Genomic DNA, 27,122 nt, shown 5'->3' with positions numbered 1-27,122 from the left:
CTATATAGAAGAAATGCATTTATATTTTCATTTATTGGCATTATTTTTAGATGTTAACAAAGAAAATGAAAATGAACTGCAGTAATTGCAAAAAATAAAGAACACAGTATGTTCAACCAGTTACATTCAAAGGATCATAGATTATCTTTTGACAAATTTGACCATAGATGGCTAAGGATATTCTGTACATGTATCTATATATACATATATATCAATAAAAGCAATATTTTCATTTTATCAGATATCCCATTGTTTAAATCTTTAATATGACACTTATTCAGGTGCTATAAAATAATCTAAACCCCAATTGTGTTAAATTGTCACAAGCAATACACAGATATTTTTTGTGCTGTGATTAAAAGGCATTCCTTAAGCTTATTAACATCACATTACTCATAGCCTTTTCAATACAGAGTTGTTTTCATCTATATAATATTTCTTTGTGTGGTTTTTGTTGTTGCTTTAAATTGACAAAAAACTTATATTTTTCTGTTTGATTATACCTTGGTTTGTCATCCATAAATGTAGCAAGGCCAAAAATAAACACTGCTAATCCTAAAGCTGCTGCGGGAAACAAGGCTGATGTGTAATATCCCAGCCAGGCAAAATATATAGCTATCTTCTCTCCAAAATACGTCCTGAAATACATATACAGATACTTATTACAAACAAAAATGAGGAATATGTCCATGGGACACAGATGATGTCTTAACTTGCATATAACACTATGAAGGGACAAAACTCAAGAATGGTACAAGTGATGCTACCCAAATGTGTACTTGAACTCCGTTTTGAGGTAATGCATTGTGTATATATGTTTCATAACATTTAGTTGAGGCAAATCAAAGTTAAAGAATGGAAACAAATAATTCTGCAATTTTTCAATTTGTGGTAAAGGAGCATAACTCTAGAACAATTAAATTGATGTCATCAAAATTACAACTTGATCTGTGTTTTATGGTAAAAAACATTGTGTACAAGTTTCATAACATTTGGTTGAGCAAACTAAAGTTTAGAGAATGAAAACCAATATTGGGACTTACAGACAGACAAGGGTAAAACATAAAGCACTTGGACCAATAAGGAAATGCAATGTTATATGCTATTTCCTTTAAAAAATACTAATAGGTATTAGGAACAAATTCTTGGCTGCAATTCTATTCCTTTTAACATCTTACTTCTGAGTAGCTAACTAATCTAAATAATCCTTTTACTTTAAATTTGTAATGTACTATTTACCTGACATGATCTAGAGGCTGATATTTGTACCAAACACCTGGCTTGGCCCATGTTTCATACAGCAGCTGCAATGAATATCTATATTGTAAATGATCACTGGATTAAAAGCCAAACTAAACAAGATACATGTGTATTTCAACTATGTGAGCAGAACTGATTTAAGCAGTCGCTTCATTTAAAATGAATAATACAAACTTATTGGTACAATCAATATATAATTTTGACTTTTGTTTTTTAAACTAAGTAAAATTTATTATTGTGTGACATAAAAATGGCAAAACATGCACATGTATAACACATGACAGATAATCCATTGGTCTAGAGAAGTCCTGACTAAAGTAAAATATATACTTACATGTCTATCATTATCTTTACCACTGGCCAGGATAGAATGTTCACTGAGGTATCTACCCTGAAAAACAAATAATCAATGGTTAAAGTTTCAATGTAGTAAAAAAAAATCACAACACAATTTTATTCTGTGCCAAGCAAGCATAATGCATCATGATAGAGATAACTTTGAATAGAAATCAGACAGTTTTGATGAAAATATAATGTGATAATTATGTCTTCTGTCTAGTATTCACACAAGTAGACCTGTGATATAGTGCTGAGCTAGGCAAAATTTTCATAAGGTAATGTATTATGAAATATGGGAATTCTTTAACAAAAGTTCCTACAATATTCTGTTTTCACAAGCATAGTTAAATGGGTAGAATTGATGGATGGAAAAATAAGAATTCTGTCAGATATAATTATAGTAATTTGAGAAAATGGGATGGTTAACACATGACAGTATTTTCACACCTATTTCCTTTAGATACATTTTAATTCAAATAATTAACTTTTACTGTCTCACAACTAAAACTTATTTTCCCATTTGATTCAAGTACAAGTCAGATTATATTACAATGGAACAAACAGGATCTAAGACATACTGTTTCATCAAATTTCTTCTGATTGTGGATTTCTAAATAAATTAAACACTACTTTGAGCAGAAATATTAACACTGATGAACAAGTCTCAATTCTTTTAAAGTTTAAAGCACTTTAAATATTTTGTCCGTAAACTTGAAATTCACCACTCTGTATGAATAAAATCCCATATAACTTAAAAAGATAATAAGTTATTGTTCAAAACTTGAAAAATCCCCCTTTTTTTAATGAAAAATAAACCCTCAACTTTAAAACTTAAAACCTAAAATTTATAAAAATCAAAAGGGAGCTCCAGTCAATACTTATAAACAATTGACAAAAGTTTCTTACAAATTGGTGAAACTGTTTTTGAGTTATTGTTCAAAAACTTGAAAATCACACTTTTTTAATGAATAAAACACCAAACTCTTAAACATAAAAATTATAACATTATATAAAATTGATAAAAAAAAACCTGAAGCTCTCATAAATAAATATAAACAATTCCTCAAAGTTTCATACAAGTTGTTTTTGAGTTGTTGAGCTACAAGTTGACGACGACCGGAAAGACAACGGTATACCATTATACATCCCATAAAAACTGTAATAAGTTAATATTTGACAGTCATTGCATATAGAAGCTAGTGTAATGTGTTAGTCCACATTTCTGTCTTCATTTTTTTAACTTATATAATGTATTGATACTATGATTGACTTACATCATGGAGAGGAAAGGCAGCTGTGTATGATCCATTATTCACCATATTTGACACTCCTAAAAATATAATAATAAAAATATTGTTATAAAAGCTGTATCTTTCTGAGATCCTCCTAAAATTGTATGACAAAAAGAAATATTCAAACTTCTGAGAAAAAAAAAGTTCTGCACTGCTACATGCAGATGTTGCAGATCATATATCAGAACCAGCTAATTGAAATAAATTCTATTATAGTTCCTGCCTGATGTCCTTTCTTTTGAAATTGAAATATGAAATCTGCTTCCATTACCAGACACAATATCAGCTATTTAAAATGACTGATACTTTAAAATAACAATTTTAAACACTAATAAGGAACAATCCTCAATTTTTTTTTAGAGCCATTTCTCAGATCTTTTTGAGAAACAAATGCAAGGGTGTATGATGGTTTTTTATTTATGTCCAAAACGCGCAAGAATAGTTTGTTGTATAAAAACAACTCAAAACTATGATTTTTCACTTAAAGTACCTTCTGAGCACCCCTTTGAACACAAAAAATTGCATATAATTTTTTTGAGAATTCTAGTGTATTAGGAAAAGATGATACACAAAGTTTGAAAGTATGCAATTCAAACAGATTAGAAATGCACAATGCATCAAAGTAAACAAAGGGGAAAATAGTGAAGATGTCTTCAATTCTATATCTTATAAAGAAATAGAGATTGAGAAATTAAAAGTAATTACACAATATAAAAGATCATCATCATATTATACATAACAGTATAATTATATAAGATGCAAGTACTCTGAGTGATGTATATTCAGGATCATCACTAGACATTAATTATAAAGGCATCATCCCATCATTTATAATGTGGAGAGATGCATCATACATAATTTCTATACAATTAAAAATGAAATATAGGGCAAATATATAAATAAAACAAATACATCATCTCTTTCATGATTTTTTTCATTTTACAACTTCAACTTGTGTAACACCCATGTTTTTAATTTAAATAAACTGATGGCCAAGAAATCTCCATGGAAATGAGCTAAGGCTTATACAACTGCATGTCAAATGCTCATCCATACTGTGGTAGAGACTCCCCACTTTAATTCATTTGGCATATAATAGTCCTTTTTAATGACATGCTAAGAATAGAATAGCAAAGGAAATTTAGTATTTTAACTCTATTTACCTAAACAATCTATACCTAAATATTTTTCACAATAAAGTTACCAGTATCAATAAACAAGCATAAATTCAAAGTAACCTAAATTTATTATCTTATAATATACAATGTGCCTTTCAAATTTCTCTTCTACATATAATTGCATAATTATGAAATATAACAGAAACAATAAATAAACACAAACAAGATCATCAAGATGACCCCTTAGTTTCAATCAAATAAAATATACTTATTATTTTTAGGGCCCTTTATACCTTGCTATTTGGTGTGAGCCAAGGCTGTGTTGGAGACTGTGATTTGACCTATGATGATTTACTTTTACAAATTGTGACTTGGATGAAGAGTTGTCTCAATGCCACTCATACCACATCTTTTTTTTTAGTAGTAGATAAACTTTGGATATATTTTTCATTGATCTTGAAACTATACGGTAACTTACCAATCCTCTTTTTGCCTTTCTTGTCATGTTCAAACCATGTTCTGGCTAAAATCTCATAAACAATTCTACTTCTCTGGGCATTGGTGAAGAATGTATCCTTGTCCTTTATTATAAATCTACAAAATTTAAACACTGTATATTATAATTCCAAGTTTTAAGTGAAATAATTTCAATTCTCTACAAATATGCTACTACTGTTTTGAACTATGATAATTTATGGAATCAAAAATTCTATCAATTAAGGCTTTGAGATATATATAGCAATTTGTATAACAATCATGTTTGTACTCTCTTACTGTTAAAAATGTGAAAAAATTAAATCATAAAAAATTTCAAGCTAAAAACAAATATATATATATATATATAGATAATAAGAAGATGTGGTATGAGTGCCAATGAAACAACTCTCCATTTTATACATTTCAATGATTTTGATGAATGATTCAATGACCATGAAAAATGATTTTCATAATTTTTACCAAAGCAATTCATTAAGTTCAGTTGAAATTTTAAATTTCTAGGTCAGAAACATGAAGGATCAAACAATGAATTAACAAAAATAAGAATTACATGAATTATAATGCAGTCTTCTTGCTGAACCACAGGCCCAGCATTCAATGCTTGTAAAATTGCTCTCAGGCCTGTAAAAACATATTTACAGGCCAACAGAATCTAACTTAAATTTTCTAAAAATGGAGCTCCAGAGCCTGTAGATTTAAAAGTTCATTGCAAAGACCGAAAATGAATCCACAACAGTGTTTAACATGCAAAACAAAAAGACATTGTAGAAATATGGCAATTTTAGTTTTGATGCTGACTTTATCAAAAATTTAAGAAAATCAATCAAGCCTGCTAAGCTGGATTAATAACCAAGCCAATGAAGTAAGTATAAAATATAAAACACCATTATTCTTTTTATCAACAATTTGTCTTTAAAATATGTTTTTTGCTAGACTGTTGGTACAGAATATGAAATTAAATAAAGTAGTTAACAATAACACATGCAAAATGTTGTGATAGCTGTTCCTGTTGATGAATGATGTTTCATGCATTTCATTCAAAAATTGAGGTTGATAATCATTTTTCTGCATTGTCACATGATGCAATTTATTGCCGGATACTGTGGATTCATTAATATTCACTGGATACTAATCTTTGTGGATTTCGTTGATACAGCAGAACCAAAAATTTCAATGTTTAATTAATTTCTAATTTTTCTAAGGGAATGTAAGCAGAATTTGTCAGAACAATGAAATTGAATATCCTTGAAAATGCATGTTTTCTTCAATGCATGAAAATTGGTACCCACAAAAATAAATGAATCCACAGTATATATTTTTGAGTATCATGTCCTGTCCCAATTCTAACTTGAGATCAAAGGGAAATGTACAAATTGCTGACAAACTGAAATACCAGCTCTAGCATTTTAACTGATGTTCAGCTCACAAATCTTTTTCTATTGAAAGACAACATTATAGCAATACAATCAAGATTTCAAACATTCTGACAGCCTACCATTCAAATCTACTCCTTCACAGCACAAATACATATAGCATTTAGCTGACATTATTCTAAATTATGGTTGAACATTCAAATAACTTAACATTCATGCAACTCTGTTGACAATTAAGACACTCCCTGTATACTTCTTTTTAACCTTTTTTTTTATTCTTTTATCTCCATTACTTTCTTTTAATGCAAAAGTTTGGGACTCTTTCCACAAATTTATTAGAAACTCTCAAGTGATGGACATTTCTGTATAACTTACAATCATTATAATAAAAAGAGCTTCAAGTTATGGTAGAACTAACTATTTTAGTAAGAAGCATTAGTTAGTAGTTTATTCCTATATGGAATAATAATTTTGTAATAGTCCAAAATACTGTGTTTATACAAGCCAAATTCGGTTTGCAAATCACAATGAAAGAGGTCCAAATGAATACCTAACTTTTACAAAATCACAACACAGAAGTATTATTTACTGAAAGGAATGCTTATCAATATAATTTTAGAGTAAACTCAGGAATCTGTCAATGACTCATTAAAAAGATCAGTAAACATCTACAGAGATATAAGAAGATGTGATATGAGTACCTTTCTTGCTAATGAATTTACAGCCGATTGCATTGAGTGTGTAGGTAAAGGTAATATCTTTAGTTAGCTTGCTTGCTAGCTGAACCGTGAAGTCATTGTAAGGTTAGGAAAACTCACCCTCCTTTAAGAGTAGACAAGTCAGACAGATAACTAGCCTATCTGTCTGAAGGACTAGGCTACTTCAAAAGGAGGGTAGTATACCTTAACTAATAAATATCTAGCTTACCAAACATATTACCTTTACTTACACACTCAATGCAATCAGCTGTAAAACATGCCAAGTAGTTGGGTGGTTCAAATTGTATTTTGTAAATAATTTGACCCCAAAAAAATCTTAAAAGAGATTGGTCTTCACAGGAAGATTTCCAGATCTGGACAAAATCAATATATAATGTCTAACTGATAACTATTGTGTCTGCAGAAAACTCTTATAATTGAATACATAGTAAAAACTTAGTATTCAACAGAGCATGGCAAATGGACAAGACTTCCAAATTTCCAGATAATAAGAAATCCAGAGGGCCCTTTATAGCTTGTTGTTCGGTGTGAGCCAAGGCTCCGTGTTGAAGGCCGTACTTTAACCTATAATGGTTTATTTTTTAAATTGTTATTTGGATGGAGAGTTGTCTCATTGGCACTCACACCACATCTTCCTATATCTACTTAGATAGAAAATAATACCAAATATGTTAAAAGTATACCAAATTAGTACTTCTGCCATGAAAACAATGTTATGACCAATGTACAGAATACTGAAAGCTAACCATAAAAAAAGAACAATTTATAAACTAAAGGCTTTAAAGAGCCTCGATCACTCACTTGTATCTATATGCATATTTTCCAACACCATTTCTGGAACATGGAAGCTAGAATTTAATTCATGACAGATTCCTTTTTTATCTTGTAGGGGTGATAATTCTTTCTGTATATTTACTGGTCATATGCATCTAACAAGGACAATGAGGACAAGCAGTTGACTGATGACAAGTCATTACAAAAGTTTACACTGGACACTCGGCCAGGTGAGTTTTAAATTAATCACAAATTGAAGCATGCTTTTATTGGAGTGCATATAAAATTCTGCTTTTAATTCAAATATTTGTATGCTAATGCAACAGTATTGTACAGGATTAGGTCTTTCATTAGCATTCATTCTTATGATTAATCAGGTATAAACAAGTGCATATATCTTGGTAGGTATATCCTTTTTTTATTGGGTGGGGTTAAAGAGATCCATTCTTATTGAGTTTACAGATACAACGTTTTTTAATAAAACAATTAGATCATTTGTCTGAACATATCTGACAGTTTTAAATATCCTTTCGTCTTGCAATGCATAACATATACTGTAAATTCTGAAACTATTGCATGTGTTTAATACTTGAAGTTTTGAAAAATGGACAAAAAGGTGAGATTGTTCATTACAATTTCAGGAAAATCTGCATACAGAGATTTGTATTAGATAAAAGAAAAAAGAAAGCAAGTTATCATTATTGTGATACCCTTAGTAGTATCATTCCCATTAATATAATCCTCGCCAAAATTTCAGAATTAACAGAATGCAATTCGACTAAATATTCTATTGAATGCATAGCATGCTAATTTTACATAGAAAAAGCAAAAAAGCTTACAGCCCTCTGTCCAATCAGGATGAACAATACAGTAAATAATAGGGAAAAATAGAAATGGTAAAGTGTTAGATGATTGTATGAAAACATCAGTACTAAAACAAATATTTATAAACATGAGTGGTGTTCAAGTATGAGCATAAAACACAGAAAAATCAACATGTGTAAGAGAATTTAAAAGTGTCTACAACAACTTTGACAGTAATATCATAGAAGTAGCCTAATTCAGTCGTCTTAAATCTAAAGTTTCAATAGACTATTTCCATATTACTGACTTTTGACTTCAATGTTTATATCTTTTTGACAGGTTACTTACGCTGTCATGGGACATCTTGGTACCAAGTCAATTGAGAGCAACGTAAAGAGGTAAAATCAAGCTTTCAATTAGTACATTGGGGAAAAATTACCTGCTTTCTCACTTATTTTTACTCTACATAAATTTGCCTATAGGTTCCATTTATGAATTTGTAAGAAAAATGCTTAATCAAATTAATAGTCTGAGTTTTTTTATTTCTTGTTTGAGTATGATACTTGTCTAAAGATGTGTAGTGCTAAGAACAAATATGTGACAAAGTTGTGAAGAAAATGTGCATATTGAAGTAACAAATAAAATCACTGAGTACAAACTTACTGGTCAACTCGATCTCTGTTGAAAGGAGCTGTGAAGTAGTTTGGTTCATCCTGTATAATGTCTTTACTCAGCTCAAATGGAGATGGTAGATAGGAGAAACAGTGCTCCACAAATCCTGTTAATTCTTCATCCATATCATTCTCCTATAAAAGAGGAACACTTTCCAAGTCATTCAAAGAATATGTAAATCTATTTCCTAATGTGCTGTAAAGAAGAGCAGAAAAATATAAATTATTTTCTTATATATGCATAGCCTTTTGTTATTTCTCTCCATCATTGGTGTTGCCTTTTATATGGGATAGCATAGTTTTTTTGTTTTTCTAATTTCATTATAGGTACATGATGAAAAATTGTGGGTCAGATGTTCACACAAATCATTTTATAAGAAGTATGTGATTTAATTTCAACGCGAATAAAAAAATTTTAAACATGATTTCTATGTTCTGTGTTGGTGTTTTACTTTCAGCGACTTTGGCTGTATCGAGGCGACAAATATTTTTTTTTAGCATGAACCGCCTTTCAGCAGAAAGACTTGTGTAAACTTTTCTTTTATGATCTGAGACAAACACACACTTGCCACATGCAGAGTTTGAATACAGAACTATATGGCCTTAATATCTATGTAAGTGGTGTGTACCTAACAATAGTATGAAACTTAGATTGTGATGTGACTCATGATGAGTTTTGAGATGTAGAACCAGAATTCTTATGGTTCTTATGATATTTCTGACAGTTAAGAAGAGTTGAATAGCTAGATGAGTTCCATGCAAGATCAAAACATTATAAAAAGGGTATCAGACATGGATGTGTAGATATGTGTAATGAAATAGAAAAGAAAGGAGTTGGATTTCAGTCATGACATCTTTCAGACTGTGTAATTTTGTATGTGTTTTAAGACTACTGGGTACCATTCAAAGTTTAGTTTGACTACCATTTAGCTCTTACAATTCCTGGTAACTGTAAAATAATGAGAAATTAAAGAATATGACCAATATAACAAAGCTTCATTTTTAAATTACTAATAATATGTCAACCCATACATACAAATGTAAATGGAAACACAAATACAATGTAGATTGAATGCTCTGGAAGACATGTTATATTTAAAGTCAATGTATCTAATTAATCAACTGTAGATTTGACAAGGCAATTGAAACACATACAGTTTGTTGGGAGCAATAACAGATGATAGATGACATTTTAGATGGCAAAAAAACATTATGACACCCTTTCAAAGCTAGATAAAAGCTATTTTATTTCAGAAAAATATCAATTCAAACTGTGAGAGAGCATTTTTAATTATAAAGAAATTAACTCATCCTCATTCACCGTAATTAAACAGATGAAAAAGACCTACCATGTCTGGATCCTATTCATGAGGAAAAACAAACTAGAATGTTTCTGATTATTGGAACCAAAATCTTATAACACATCTAACTCAAATTGTTTTATGAACTTTTGTTTATTTAAAAAATGTCAAACCTGTCAAAATGAAAATTTATGTTACTGTTAGAACTACAGGCATGGAACATTCAAATTTCAACAAGAATCTTATGATAAAATATTTTGTGAGTCTTTTTTTTGTTTTACTGAATGAAAACATTTACCAAAAAAAACAACCTAAGGGAATATACTTTTGGAAAGATATATAAGATATGTACTATTTTTCATATAAGATTATATTTTGGAAAGATATATAATATTTGACATAAAAGTTTATATTTTGGAAAGATATATAATATTTTACATATAAGTTTATATTTTGGAAAGATATATATATATTTTACATATAAGATAATATTTTGGAAAGATATATAATATTTTACATATAAGATAATATTTTGGAAAGATATATAATATTTTACATATAAGATTATATCAGATATATTACCAATAAAGGCATCTTCATGTTGGTTATTTCAGCATACTTAGCCAGAAGCTCCCATGGACAATGGACCTTCACAAAACTTGTCTTCTTGTTTATGGAATTCTGTAAATATAAGCAGAACTCTATTACTGCTAAAACATCCCAAGACATAACACATAAGTTATATGAAAATTAGGACATGTGTTATACTTACAAACAATACAACAATCCACTGAATATTATTTCAGGATTCAGACCACTTTGATCATCCACAACCATTCAAATCTTGAATTCATCACAAATGAGTAAAACCATCTACATACATTTTCAAATGAATCTTTTTGAATAATTGAAAATCTTAAACCAACACTGCCCTGTGTGAAATTCAAACTTACAACCTCAGTGTTGACAGTGGGTTTTTTTCTACATTGGCTATAATTATAGGGGGAGGGAAGATCTAAAAAAACATATTTAACCCCCACTGCAATTTTGTGCCTGTCCCAAGTCAGGAGCCTCTGGGCTTTGTTAGTCTTGTATGATTTTTAATTTTAGTTTCTTGTTGATGATTCAAAGTTTAGTATGACGTCCATTATCACTGAACTAGTATACATATTTGTTTAGGGGCCAGCTGTCTGAGGTGAAGGAATTCTCTGGGTGAGGGAGTTTCTCCCTGCATTGAAGACCTGTTGGTGACCTTCTGCTGTTGTCTTCTCTATGGTCAGGTTGTTGTCTCTTTGACACATTCCCCATTTCCATTTCCAATTTTAGTTAAACAGTAGTTCAACTACTTTGACCACTCAGTCACCAAGGCCCTTAAGAAGTTTATGGTAAGTGGGTGTGGATGTGTGTGGATGTGTAAGTGTGACAATCACCTCTTTTTCTTCAAATTCCAGAATAAGTCCTTCCTCCTGAAGGTTTTCCTGGAATGTTGCTCGTCTTTCCTTCTTTTTTTCATCTTGTTCATCTTCATAAGCGAGGACATAATCTATTTTACTCTTCTTGTCCCGAAAGTATAATGTAGCTATCTCATTTATAACCTGCAAAAAAAATCTCATAAGAATAAAGTTTTTCATATTACTTTCAACTTTAATTTCAAATTTTTAATGCTCTTTCAAGGGAGCAAAAATCTTGAATTCAGTAAATATCCCTTAGGAGCTTGAATACTGCTATGAAATATGAAAAAATGTCTAAAAACAAAACATTACAGAGAAATTGCTGCAGTGGTTTTAAACATTGTATCATATATTATTTAATAGAAAAAGTATTGTTTCTCTGTTAATTAACCTCAGACATAATATGATATCATAATGACATAGTTATACATTATTGTAGATAATTTTCATGGGTTGAAGAAAAAAAGTATTAAGATTTATTTGTTTTGCAAAAGCTTACAAATAATCATACTTTATTGAGCATTTGAATTTGTGGTACATACACTCCAATGAAATCTATGAAAATTGGTACATGTACCATGAATCCACAGTACATTGAATTACATATTACAATAGATAACTAAGTTAGGCTGACACAAACAATATCATGTAGATGAAGTAATGCAAACTTGAATATTCATTACAGAGCAACAACATGAAGACAATTAATTGGTGGTATAAATACATGGGGAGGGGGGAACAAAGCAACAAAAGGCACATGTGCATCACTTGCCAGCAAAGTTTTACAATGCAATTGATTTGATGATTTTAACTCTTTTTACAGTTATTGAAATTTTTCTTTGAATAAAGCTTATCTAATGGCATGCTGACTTTTTCTTTATGTGTAGCTGTTAGTCCATTAGTATAGTCATATGATTATACATCATACAAATATAGGTGACTTTACCTTCAATAATTACACAGAACGTAAAACCATAGTTGATGATATGTTAATAGTAGGTCAAGCACCCTGGGTGTCAATGTTTTTGTGGACTTATTACAAACTTCTTATGGTGGGAAAGTGTCAAGTATCCCTCATATTCATACACTAGAGCTTGACATATTATAAATAACTATCTATTGTGGGACATATTTGTTTTACATTCATTTTGTGTACATACATTAGGCTGTTAGTTTTCTTTTTTGAATCTTTTTACATTTGTCATTTCAGGGCCTTTTACAGCTGACTATGTGGTATTGTTTTGCTCATTGTTGAAGGTGTAATACCACCAAATCATGGTATGTCACATCCGGTTGCATATGAAAGTAGGTCTAAAAAAATATTCCATTGAATTTGACCGTTGTAGGTAATTAATCCTACATTTTATTGCAGTAAAACTATTTCTGTGTCATAAACATATGTCTTGGGTATGGCAAAACACCATTATTTTCTATTTGAGACTTCTATAGAAAATTTTGTAATCTTGAGGTTACATGGTGACTAAAACTTGTACACAGATAAAATAAGGGTAGAAATTTGATTGGTTAACTTCCAATGATGGTTATTTTCTTATATGCAATGAAATTTTATGTGAAACTTTTTCTATAGAACTGGACAGGATAAAACTTTACTCATGCCAACTATTTCTTTATTTGAATAAAAAAATAAATTCTGCACAATTTTTTGAAAAGTGCAAATTTAACAAAGACTATAATAGGGGAAAATCAATGGTGGTATTACACCTGAAGGCCGTACACTCACTGCTAACTGTGACCTATAATTGTTAATTTCTGTGTCATTTGGTCTATTGTGGAGAGTTGTCTCACTGGCAATTATACCGCATTTTCTTTTTATATATACAGACATCTTTCTCACTGCAGGTAGGACAAGCCTCTCTGCCTGCTTCAATAAACTTATATACCAGAATTTTATGATTGTAGGTCCATCAAATAGTTAGGTATATTCTACAAAGATTCTAATGAGAAGTGTCTCTCTTGACCTAAAGATAACACAGTATTATAACATATAGCATGCTCTCATTTAGATATTATAGAATTCATTTATTTACATATATACTGAGGTCAAAACAAAACCAGATATCCTGAAAACATATATATCAGTTCACACAAAAATGAAAAATGTGACAATGAAAGAGTACAAGATGACATAAACTTTGTATGAACTCTGTAATGAACTGATATCTGAGCAAACTTTTGCATTAAAACTACCTTGTAATACAATTATGTTATGCATGATGCATGTAAGTGCAGAAATATGTAAAATGATTAACCTGTTGTAATGTTGAAACACAATGAATACAGGTTCATCTAAAAGACTGGTACTTGGGAATCTACAGTATAATCATATTGAGGTGTGTAAAGAATGCATGTTTTTCAGGGGTGGATGCAGGAATTTTCGAAAGGGGGGGTGCTAACCCAGGGCAAAAGGGGGGGGGGGGGGGGGGGGGGGGGTGCAAAACATATGTCCCGATACAAATGCATTGATCAGCAAAAATAAAGGGGGGGTGCGCACCCCCGGAACCCCCCCTCTGGATCCGCCACTGTTTTTATATCCAAAATAAGAAGTTGGTGTGTTTTATACATAAATATAGTCAGTATTTTAGTTCTATTTTTTTTATTTGTAAGCAAATCTAAAGTACCAATAATCCATAATATAAACTTGCTTTTCAAATTTTGCTTCAAAGATCTACAAATGCCAAAAAGTATCAGCTTATCATAAATAGAATTTGATTAAAAGTGACATTCAGGATCCAAGTAGCATTATCATCAACCATATCACATCTATATTCAGTTACCAAGCTAATAGTTAAAGGAAGTATAAAACTTGAAAGCTGTAGTAATACTTCCTGAAAAAATAATTGTTCAGAAAAACTATTTCCTGTCAACTGTATCTTTATCATCATTGAAAGTGTGATTAATTTTTATAGATCTTAAAGATTGGTATGATGATCAAACTTTATTTGAATGAGTGTCTTTCATAAGTCTCAAACCTACCTTTAGTTCTAATTTTTCTAGAAAATAAGAATCATTTTGCACTTTCATCCTTTTTTATAAGAAGAATTCTTTAATTTAAACTCAAAAGCACATGTACATGTATCAGATGTATTCCAAAATAACAGAACTTGTGCATCCTTCTTTTTTTCAAAATCACTTTCACATATCATATTCCATTAAATAAATGAATTCTGGAAACATGTATTTTCTTATTTTGATAAAATCTTCAATCATTAAATTTTCAACACAGTCCATTTATTCAATGAAACGTCAAGTATCTTGTCCTTCAGTGACATTTACTAATGAAATTAGAAATGAAAACTAGCTGATATTTTGTGACAAGTTTCAGAAGTTAAGGAGATTAAAAGGGTGTTCTCCATGTTAGGACATAATTACTTCAGAATGACTTAAGAGCAGAACTTATAACTTACTTTGAATTATTTCCTCAGTAACCAACTTTTGTTTAAAAGGGATGTCACACTTAGAAATTCTTTTAAAAAGTTTCTACCATTTGAAGTAGTTTTTTTTTCACAATTCCATGGTGGGACCACTTGCTATATGCAGATGTTGACACCATTTTTTCTAATTGTTCAATATATAAAAAAAAATCATTTGTATTATTGAAACTTATTTAGGATTATTCTGTTGCTGAGATCATAAACTGTTACATATGTGCTCTCTTGGGGAATTTCAAATATTCTTATATAGATGAACAATTTTAAATTTATCTTGTCCCTGTCTTAGACATTTAGGGAGTCCATTGATGCCTTAGAATGACCCCTGAACTCCAGTCATGCTTCAGTGATTTCCTAATCAACCAATTTTTCCTACAAAAGGAGGGCCCAGAGCCTCCTACACCCCTCCCCAAATCTTACTGTGTTGATAGATTGATTGGTAGATTGATGTTCCTGACATATTCAGCATGCTCATTTTGAATTAGAAAATTCATTGGTGTTTTGACATTCTCATATTTTCAGTACCTACCAGGAAAACTTTGCTACTTTTCAATTATTAATGTCTAATTTGGAAAACTTCAAATGTATGATTCTCGTCAAGAGGGTTATAGTATGTGATTTAAATAATGACTAACTGCAGTCTTTTTAGGACTCCCATAGGTTTGCTATTACAGCATTAACTGTGAACATATTAATCTTACTCAGAATTATTAGCCACTTGTAGAAAAAAACATGCAATGGTTTGTTTCTTTTCAAGCTTCTATACAGTTGAGAAATTCACTAACAGTTTAGCAATGATAATTACAATCACTGATCCTAGTTTTACATAGGATCTTTCGAGACATTTTATAAATTAATTCCATCCATTTTTTTTTACATGTAAAAGTACAGAGGAAACATAGTAACTATATTACCATTTACTTAAAGAATCTTAAAGCTTTATCTCTTCTATTTGATTTTTTTTTAAACAACATTAATTTATTTCCATTGAAATCACCAACCTTTTCATTGTGACAGTCATTTTTTTCGTAAAATTGTAAAAATTCATCCATTTTGGGAAAAGGATGTTGAACAAATGATACATAACAGAGGATATGATTTAAGGGTTATTTATATACATGTTAAATCATGGTTATACATGTACTGTGGTTAGAAACAATAGTAAACTAAATACTAATGGACTTAAGATGAAAGATGACCCTTTTCCCCCTTTTTCTCTCCTAATAGACTAGCATTTATTAAAGGTTAACTGGGTTTCCAGTAGCATGACTGATTTATGGTCTTTTTTATTCAATTTTCATTTTATGAAAGAAGTCAATTAGAGTTTGTTCCTCGGTTTTCATATCTTGGTTTGTAAATACAAAATTAATCTAACAAGAATTGAGCAACATTAAACAACTATAGCAAACTAGGCCATCTGTATCAGAGCTAAAAATTAATGCTTTGTAAGTACATAGATTCAGGGGGTAGGATAAAACAAAAATATGGAACTGCATTTCAAAGAATGGATAATCAAGGTGCATTTGACTACCTCTGAGCTTATTTGATGAAATTCTTTGAGGAATTCAATTTTATGAAAAAAAGTAATCTGATATGGTAACCTGAAAACTAAACCACAAGTAAAAATAGTAACCTTGGGCTGTTTTTTGCACTATGGTGGCCTGAGGTTGTTGTCTCTTTGACATTTCTATTCTCTATTCTATCATTTTAGAACAGCCACTATAATAGTATCTAAGTTTACAAAGGAAAATAATAAAATATTACTTTGTAAATGGTAAATAATCCTATTAGCCTTTACTTTTGGCCAACACTAATACTTTCTCTTTCACAAACCAAATGTTTTGATAAAATTGCTAAAAATGGTAATGAATTCAATTTTTAAACCCAGAACCAAAAGAGGCAGTAAATACATTTTTAAATCCTCTATTCCTGATTTAGCCAAAGTAACCTTCTTTAATTTTAAATCTTCATTTTTAGATTCATAGAAAAGTGAGTCCAGATATAACATTAAATTCAGACAGTTTTCATTCTCTATGAGCAAAATGAAAGTGTACAAATAGTCCTACCTTGGTAAATGGTATATATGTGCTCATTATTAAACTGTGTTTATATAAGTATAGTTGTTTGTGTGTATACAGGAAATTACTGTTTCCTTACACATTTCTTTAAGTATAAATAATCACTTTTTAGACATATATAGTAACAAACATCCATCATTAAAACTTGCTTTTTAGCATAGTTTGTTTGCATTATATCACATGTGAACATGAATTTGATGAAATTTCAATAAGACAGCTTACCAACAACAAATTTAACTGTAACCCCTAGATGTTTATTCTATTCCTGTATTGCTCAATTGGTGTCTTTTGGGTAGAAAACAATAATTTCTTCTATAAAACTTAACAAAATGTCCGTACACAAATGTATAAACTAGCTCCAAACTATCATAGGCGGATCCAGGGAGGTCCTTGGGGCCCAGGCCCCCCCTTTCGTGGGAAAAATTTGGTTGATTATATAGGGAATCATTGAAGCATGACTGGAGCGGCCCCCCTTAGGTCAGTCAGCGCCCCTCCCCCCTTAGTAAAAGTTCTAGATCTACCACTGACTATTACTTAATTACTCCAAAAGAGCTGGTTATTGCTAAAATACTCTTCACAACAAAAAATGGCAAAATTACAAAATTTCAATCTTGAAAAATATACTATTCTCTGAATGTTTTTAAAATTTCTTCAAAATCACTGAAAATGTTGGGGTTTTTTTTTCAAATAAAAAATGTTTCATCTACAAACAGAAATGAATCTGAAATAAAATTTAAATGTCATGAAAACGATAAAAAGCATTTTAATGCGAGTTAGTTTGATGTACATTACAAAAGGTATAATGGCATATACAGCAACCCTTGAGCAAAGCAACCTTTATGATATAAGCAACAGCAATTGTCATGACATATCTAGGTTAGATGCATACCACTTATTTACCACCCGCAACAAAGACCATTCAATAAAATAACATGGTCATTTCAAAAACATCAACAGTAACTTCAATGGTCATATATGCACATTTTAAATAAGACACCTAAATAATAATATTATGGGATACTAAGTTCTGTTTATATATATGTTTATTTAAGAAAATGTGAGGGGCTTTAAGGTACTGGTATATGGTTGATGAAGGTGATGATGCTTATTGTTCTTGACAACAACGCATGAAAAGCTTTTTTTATGAAAAGTTTGTCATATGGATATAAAATAATACATGTATGAAAATAAGTAGATGTAGTATAATTGCCAATGAGACATTGAACACTAAACCAAAGCCCAATTGAAGAAGTTAACATCTATAGGTCACAATATGGACTTGATTCTTCTTCAAATTTGTTTGGTAACTTTAAGCAAAATATTATTTTTTGACTTCATCATCACCATCATCATAAATGTAAACAGCAGATGACAACTGTACTTGTAAATGTAGCAGGACTATGGAAAATATATGGTAAACAGGAAAACAGGAATCAAGGTATGGGGAGCAAAAATCTTAAAAAGGTGCATTTAGGAACTCTAATTTTTCTAAATACACATAGAATACTTTCTATAAACAGGAAAATATAAATGGTTTACAAAAAAAAGTTTTACTTAGTAGATGAAACAACTATTAATCTTATTTAAAGGTTCCTCTGTCATTTTTACAAAGACATGTACATGTCTTGTAAATATAACTTGTTAAATAAAATATAACACATTAAAAGAAGAAGAAAAAGAGAAAATATCAAAAGCATGAGTTGAAACTGTTGGCCAAATTTTTTCTTTTAATCAGAATTTTTTACACCATTTTGAGTAAATATGTTAGTATGATTATATTAACGACCAACCAGAACATACAACATTTAATTGCAAGCTTTCTACTTTCACTTTGTGCATGCTACTTTCAATTTCACCTTCTTTGGACTTTTAGATTGTATAAGTGAGGAATCTTCATTATCATCTTCAGTTACATTCAATTTCTGTCAACATAGTAAAGAAGAAAATTTTAATCAAATGAAAGAAAATTAAAAATTCAACTGAAAAGAAAAATAGCCTTTAAATAGACATGCTTGTTAACATTCAAACCTGAAAAATTAAAATGATTAAAGATTGTTTTATCAAATGGAGTCCAACCTTTATTAGGTGACAGAAATCAATGCTATCTAACCAAGCAATGATTGTATATCATACTAATATGTCTTTCAACAATGTGGATAAAAAAAAAATCAGTATTTAAAAGGGTCAAAGTTGCAAAAATCATCAATTTCCAGGTCCTTCACACATTGAATGAGATTATTACTCTCATATGGGTTAGCTCCCCTGAATGCATTTGTTTAAACAATGATATGAAATTTTCTTACCAGACCATCCATCATATTGTGAAATATAGTATCCAAATGAAAAACATTTGATCATAACATTTGAATTACTTTTGTCAAATCTTATATTTTTTATAAGATCTTTTTTATTTATCAAGAATTTCAAACATAAGTTGCATGTCAATTCAACTCAATTGTGTGTCCAATCAGAACCTGCAATAAGTACAATCATCTCTCAAAAGATTTGCATTAACACTGACACAATTCCCAATCTTAACAATTACTCAACACTCAAAAGTTTCAACTCAGAACAATGAATCAGAACTCAGGTTTCTGCACAGAACAATGAATCAACACTCGAAAGTCTCCGCTCAGAACAATGAATCAAAATTTGGGTTTCTGCACAGAAAGTCTCCTCTAAGAATAATAAATCAACAATTGAAAGTTTCCCCACAAGAACAATGAACCAACACCCAAACCTTCAAGTAATGATTTCAGTCAAAACAATATCACTCAAAAAATTTAACATTCATGTACATGTTTTCATTTTCAACACTTTAAAACTACCACTTGAAATTTACTATTGCATGCATTGGGTTCTAACTTTTAAACACTACTAGACTAACCAGAGAAGCAATTTTGGGGGACAAAAGGGTTACATCAGTTGAGAAACTGATATCATAAGATTCACTCTTGAAAGGAGAAATCCTAAATTTCATTTTAACATAATTCCATGCAGATTTCTTGAAATATGTGTAGTGCTGGCTGCTGCTGTATGCTGCATGGCCAAACTCAACCTGAACAGCATGAAAAGCTATATGTGGTACAGGTGTAAGCAATGTATTTATAATGTACAGAAGCTTTTACAACATAATGTCTGCTTTTAAAAAAAACATCTTCTGATGAATGCAGCTTGTCATTTCATGTATTAATAAATACTATGCTAAATCAATATATAACTATATAAGATTCAGAGACTTTTATATCAGATAATATATTCATATATCATACATATAGCATGTATTAATATGTACGCAAATGGATTATCTATCTTTTCTCCATATTTATGCTCAAATTATTTAAGATAAGCGTTTTCCCCATGCAATATACATGTACATTTCAAAAACCTAAATTTATACTATTTATAATGTAATACTCAGAGTAGCAATTATTTGTATAAAGCACCCATTAATCTAGCTAATTTTAAGAAAAAAATCCTATAAGGATTTCACCTGTAAATGTTATGATTTACTACAGAATCACCAACAATATAAAACGTGAGTAAAACAAAAAAAGTGTTTTCTGATAAAGACATGTGAAACAAGTACTGGAAAACTTTTTGTGAGACTGAAAAAGTTTAGTGGTATTTTAAATCGATCTATTAGGTATATTTAAAGAAAAAAATGAAAAGAAAATAAACTAGTCCCCAATTGAAAAAAAGAAGATATTTGTAGAGATGAAACGTAAGTGATATTAGTCTAAATGATGTTGTAGAAAAGCTGGGTTGTGTTTTACATGCAATGTATACCGTCGAGTCTTCAGCTAACAGTATCACTTTGTCATCAACTGCTCCATAATGAGTTGGTTCGTTTGTTGCCAAACTCTGCTGACAGTAAAGCAAAGCAAAATTAGTGTGGACACAAATAGATGTCTAGCATATTGCAACATTCTATTACAAATGTGTTGCTTGTATGTTTTTTTTCTATTTCTATTAATGCATAAGATAGGATACTTTTAAATTCATCTAATGGGAAACAATGAAACTTTCCACCGATTCATCTCCTATTGGTCAATACATTAAGACTTTTGTCAGTTTTATTATCCCATTAAATAAATAGCTATAGTTCTCTGTGTAGTTTATTCATTGGGAACTTAAAAATTTCTTCTAATAGAAAAAAGGGTTGAAAATTTGATTGATTAACTTCCAGACTTCATTAATTAATAGACCAGAAAGAATAAAAAACTCACAAGAATATTTGAGGATTCAGTTATTCTGTCAGGATAAATCTTTTCTGCTGATAACTATAAATGAAGTCTGATTGATTTTTAACTGATGCCTACATTTCTTTGAGATTAGTTTTTTTTAATCAAAATAAGTTCATCCCAGTGCTCTTATTCTATTATTAAATGCATATAGCTTTATCTTTTTATAAACAGTGACATCCTTGTTGCTTATATCCTTGACTTTTGGTAGATTGTTTTCTCTTTGTCAATTTAATCGCATATCTTTATTTTATCTTTAGTGTTTGATGCAGGCATTTTGTAGATACATATTCTATTACTTGTTCTTTATTTTAATAAAAAAATCAAATAGACTATTTTCCAAGTCCATAGGAATGTTTCTTCTTTTTTTAAATCTGGTATAATTGAACCCTCATTTGTTTATATAATTAAGACATTAATCAAATTTTTACTTTTAAAACAAAATATGAAAGAAAAGGTTATTGAATATACTAACTCATCAATCAAATTCAGATTTAAAGAAATTGAACCCTGTAACAACATGAACAAAGGGTTAAAAAAAGCAACCAAATGCTTTTGTTACATTTCAAAATAAAGCTGCTGGCCTACCTTTGGTTTATAATATTTCACAGCAGACATTTTTTATTGGAGATGTCCACATAAAAAGTGCAGTATTTATTGAAATTTTAAGGCTATTATCGAAATATAATTAGCATTATTAAGGTCAATATTTTATGCAATCAAAATAACCATAGGGTTAAAAGAGATCAAAAGTCTAAATCAACAAAGTAAACATGAAATATATATATGTCTCTGAAATGAATGATTTAAACCTAACACCTACACATACACATACCGGTATATGTACATTATTCAATTCAAATCAGGAAAGGGTGTATATCTTAATATTACTTTTATGTTGTCATTCAAGGACAATTTTAATTACAACTAAAACTTATTGTTTTCTGGGTTATTTTCAATTATAAAAATATATAGTTACAAGATTGAACTTCAACAAATGAAGAAGAAAAAAATATCTGATAAAAAAATATATAATTTACCTGCATCATTCAGGTAAAATTCTTGTCAAAATATGTATCAAAAAGGTCAGTTTTCAGTTCATTTCACATGTCAAAGTAGAAGGTGTTTATGTAGCACACAAGATGTGAAAAATCAAAATTGATTTCCTTTTTATCAAAACGGATTACCTCTAATATAAACATATATAAATTTAAATCTTTTCCTGAGCATAGCTATAGGATACATTCAATTTGTAAATCTTTAAATATCTTTAAATAAACGAATATTGATGAAGAATATAAGATGCAATGCACATCTTAAAAAATCTTAACATGAATGAATTATGATAAAAATATAAGATGCACTGTAAATATTCAAAAATCTTTAAAAATGAATTATGATGTAGAATATTAGATGCATGGTAGGTTAGGTAATAATGTTAGTAAAGGTTTGTGATATTTTACAAGTAACAGTGAGATGGCTTGACAGTAAATGTGTATTATTCATAGTAAATATACAATCAATGTTGACAGATATACAGTAATGTATGGGTAGTAATAAAACTCACTGTCAATTACTACATGGATTTTTTTCTCTCTATATGCTACAGCTAATTGGTGACAAAAATCTATCACGGTCTTATACTGGACTTGAAGGAAAGGAAATTAAAAATCTCAGAAAAAATTATCACAATTGCAATAACTTTGTAATTAATAAGTAAGGAATGAATGGAACTGTTGACTATGTACATAATGTACAGATTATTTGTTAAAAAGAATTATGAACAACAATTCATTTTTTTTAAAAACCATATTTACTTTCAAATAAAATTAAATACCAAAATTTACTGACCAAAACATCCATTGTCACTATAAATTCAACTTCTCAGATAGAAGTGAAAACAATACCCCATCATTTTTCATTTTAAAAATAAATTCAAAAGAGAGGTATGAACACCATTTGAAGCAGAGGAATAATTGTCCACTGCATGCATACTGTCTTCTTATATTTGTGCTTTTATCATTTTGACCATTTCTAACTCTGTTTATGTATCCCTGCTATCTGACACTAAAAGTACTATTTGTTGTTTCAATAACATAATTTTCATCAAAACCTGATGATATTTATCAGTTATGCATTCAGATTTCAAGAACAAATTCTCTGACATGCAAAAGTGGTAATGAATGTGAAAAAGAACTGACAGTATATATAATGCAATAAAACGAAGGGTGTTTCAGATCAATCAAACGACCTTGAATAACAAAGAAGATACTCTCATTTTAAACCATAAAAAATGCACAAAAGAAAAATATTATCTCTCACTAACATCACTTTATTTGGTGTTGAATGAACCAAGAATACTGAATTAAAATTCATATATAACTTTTAGTGTAAATTTACATGTATAAGCAATCAAGTGTTTCCTAATGGGCACATGTAAACATCTCTGTGCTTTATTCTGGATACAGTCGATAAAGTATTTACATACATATAACCCAGCCATTACAATAAAAATCCCAGAACACAAATTAGTAAAGCTTTATTTTAAAGGGAAACTTCGCAAAAAAATCAAAAATTGATATTATGTCCATTCTGTATAAAAATGCTCAAATTTATAAATATTAAAGTTTTATTCCGCTAGATAAGAGATCACCATCGATTTTAAATTTTGAGTATCAGTTCTTGGCCTTCCGCCATTTTGTTATCTTGTCCAAATAAAAATCCGATATGTCTATAAACCACAAAGAAACAAAACTACAGTAACCGATGTAGTCTTAATTACGTGTCGATATCTTGTCAATCGTACGGTTGTTTTATCTGACTAACTTACTTGATACGGACAATGTTCTTATTTTTTTAATAACCATATAGTCTGTTATTTTTAAACTGTTAATATTGGAATCGGTTAAAAAGTCAAAGTTCAAATCATAAATAAGTGTTCCGTGAAAATTGTTTTCGAAAATCTAATTCGTTCATAATTCTTTAAAGTAATATACTTTATTCAAATAAATTAGGATCTTCGCTCCACTGATCACCCGCATGGCTTAAGGTATTACTCCCAAAGGTATTGTGAGGGGTGAAAGGTGACACGTCCAGGTATTCAAGCGATTTCCTGTCGGGCTTGCAAGTTCATGCATCGTTTCACTTCTGTAGGTATTGATCAGTGTACACGGCCGATAACTTATAACTGAACTATCAGGTGCATGTATAATATACATCTCTGTCTTCCGTGTCCGAAAGTGATATAATATACTAGTCATTACTTAACTCATACGCTTGTTTATAATTGTATTATATGCCTCTGGGAAAATGTAATATTTACTCGTTGTCAATAGTAAAGGACATAGTTGGATCGGTAAACGGACAGAAAGTCACAGGACAAAAAGTCACAGGACATAAAGTTACAAATTTGATAGGACGAAAAGTCACAGGACAAAAAGTCACAATTATTTTTTTGACAATTGTTTGAATATATAAGAGAAAGATCTTGAAATATTTTCTTTTTATTACATCTATTTATTTTTCAGTGTAGGACATTGTTCATAAGCTTTGTTAAATGAAAAGTTATCAAATTTTAATCATGCAAAGGGGACATTTCTTGGCACCATGAAGCCATTTAAGTACAAAGTCACTTTGACATTTTGTTTTCAGAACAATTATTTGTTCATCATTGATATTTATTGAATAAATTTTAATTACAAAGTTGCTTTATATATAAGAGTTCAAGAAGAAAACAAAAACTTTGTTTTTAAAACTATTTTTTCTTGTTTAAAGAAAAATACTCTAAAAACTGAATTGTGACTTTTTGTCCTGTGACTTTTTGTCCGTGACTTTTTGTCTGTGACTTTTTGTCCTGTGACTTTCTGTCCTACATTCGTTGGATCATTCCAGAAATGTTGATTAAAAAAATGTGCGCACTTGTCGACGTATCATTTATACGCCCGGATAGAAAGTTACGGAACTACAGCGCAATTTAAAATATATACATGTATACATTGAACATAAGAAAGAAACATACATTTTGTGCAAATTGGGGTAAAAGTTTTGTAAATAGACTAGTCCACGTATACTAACTATACAAATCCTTGCGTATACTAATAGTATGTAATCATCCAATTCGATAGACTATTGTATACCAAAAGAAGAAGAAGAAGAAGAAGAGGACCAATTTGATTTAAATACAGGTCGATCTATAACTTGCTTTGGTTCATCGAAGATATGAACATAGTAAAATCACAGATTTATATATCAATTAGATTGTTCTCGAATAAAGAAAGAAATTCGTCATCACCACAATTGTTCCGACATATGCAACTGGACGTACACTAATAATCCCCGAGGGATGTGAATATTTTCTAGGAAAGCTATTGAGTATTAAAGTTTCAAATCATTTTCGGGATTTATTTTCTTTCTTGATATTCAATGACAGCAAATTTAAAGAATAAACTGCTTTTCAGATATTTGTCCGCTTTAGGGCTATTCTTGCCAGTTGAACAGACTTATAATTACATTCAAAAATAGGGAAAGATGACATTAAATTCGTTGTCTTTTGTTTTTAAACATCTTTGGTCAAATAGTTATTAAGTATTATTCGTTGTGAGACAAAGACTATTTTAATAAGGACGTCCCCGATTGTGATTAAATTTGGTTGACGTTTTTCACACTTGATAAAGAATATCTATTCGTAATTTTTCGATTCCATTCCAAGAAGACCTTAAATTTGCTGTCAATTTTTAAAAACTTCTCAAGTAGAAAAATATTTTTTCTTTATTCGTTCATATTATATTCCGCTTCGGTAGAGTTATCTTCAGTGAGTTCCAGTTATTAATTTATACGTGGCTTTTAAAAAGTCTAAATCTAAGTGTTCTCATTCATTTATTTGCCTAATAAAAAAAAATAAAAATACTTTGGTAAAGCTATTTATAATTTCTTAAGTTCTCCTTTTTATTAGACATCAATCAAGGACAAAAGGTGTAAATCATTTCAATCGGACATTTGATTTTAGTTTCCCGTCTTTAACCGAAAATTGTGTATTTCTTAGTAAATTAACTTATTTGAATTAAAATAAATAATAGCACCAAACATAATTAAATTATTCCACGGCGATCAATTTTTATTTGTCACCAACTTGAATATATATTTTAAATATGTATATTGAATGCTCCCTTGTCTTATAATTCACTGATCCGAATAGACAGTCACACCTGGCAAGATGTGCCCGAGAGGCGTGGTTAAATACCGAAGTGCAAATAACAATTTACCTTTCAACAAGCCATCTACGAGTATTGCCACAGAACCGTGAATACACACATCGTATCAACCAAGTCATAGCAGAGATAGTAAAAGGTCAATAAGAGTACACCAACATATTGTCTTTACAGATTATTGTACTTTACTTTGTTCACCTTATCAGTCCGAAAATAAATTAATTAAAAATAAATTTATAACTTTTTGTGTTGTCTACAAAAATAATTCGAATATATACGTTTAACATAGAAAATTTATCTCATGAATATGTACAATTGAACGTCTGTGCGTTTTATCTTCTTATTATCGGATGGTTATTTAGATAAAGCGTAAGTCATCGGCGCGCTTACGATTACGTTAAAATATGATTAAAAACTTAAGACTTTTAATGATTGTGTTTTAAATCCCGGCATGCAAAAACCAGGAGAAAACGTCACGACCTACAGGAAGTAGTTAATATTTTTTCATTAAATATTGAATTTCTCCTTTATTACTGCACATATA

At 29.9% G+C, this 27,122-nt stretch overlaps 1 protein-coding gene across 1 annotated transcript in view; it reads right to left on the bottom strand.

Annotated features, from left to right (window-relative positions):
• The window catches only part of LOC134688210 (anoctamin-4-like), a 54,040-nt gene that overhangs the window by 14,054 nt on the left and 12,864 nt on the right, over positions 1–27,122 (bottom strand). The window contains exons 7-17 of the mRNA XM_063548688.1: positions 18,984–19,049; positions 11,580–11,744; positions 10,732–10,830; positions 8,841–8,983; positions 7,401–7,433; positions 4,488–4,603; positions 4,055–4,069; positions 2,874–2,929; positions 1,595–1,651; positions 1,240–1,304; positions 504–638 (exon numbers count right to left, since the gene is read on the bottom strand). Coding sequence (XP_063404758.1) covers positions 504–638; positions 1,240–1,304; positions 1,595–1,651; positions 2,874–2,929; positions 4,055–4,069; positions 4,488–4,603; positions 7,401–7,433; positions 8,841–8,983; positions 10,732–10,830; positions 11,580–11,744; positions 18,984–19,049 — 950 coding nt within the window. The remainder of the gene's footprint in view (positions 1–503; positions 639–1,239; positions 1,305–1,594; positions 1,652–2,873; positions 2,930–4,054; positions 4,070–4,487; positions 4,604–7,400; positions 7,434–8,840; positions 8,984–10,731; positions 10,831–11,579; positions 11,745–18,983; positions 19,050–27,122) is intronic.

The sequence above is a fragment of the Mytilus trossulus genome, chromosome 10, assembly GCF_036588685.1.
Source record: "Mytilus trossulus isolate FHL-02 chromosome 10, PNRI_Mtr1.1.1.hap1, whole genome shotgun sequence".
In the NCBI taxonomy this organism is placed as follows: Eukaryota; Metazoa; Mollusca; class Bivalvia; order Mytilida; family Mytilidae; genus Mytilus; species Mytilus trossulus.
This window is presented reverse-complemented; position numbering and strand designations above follow the sequence as displayed.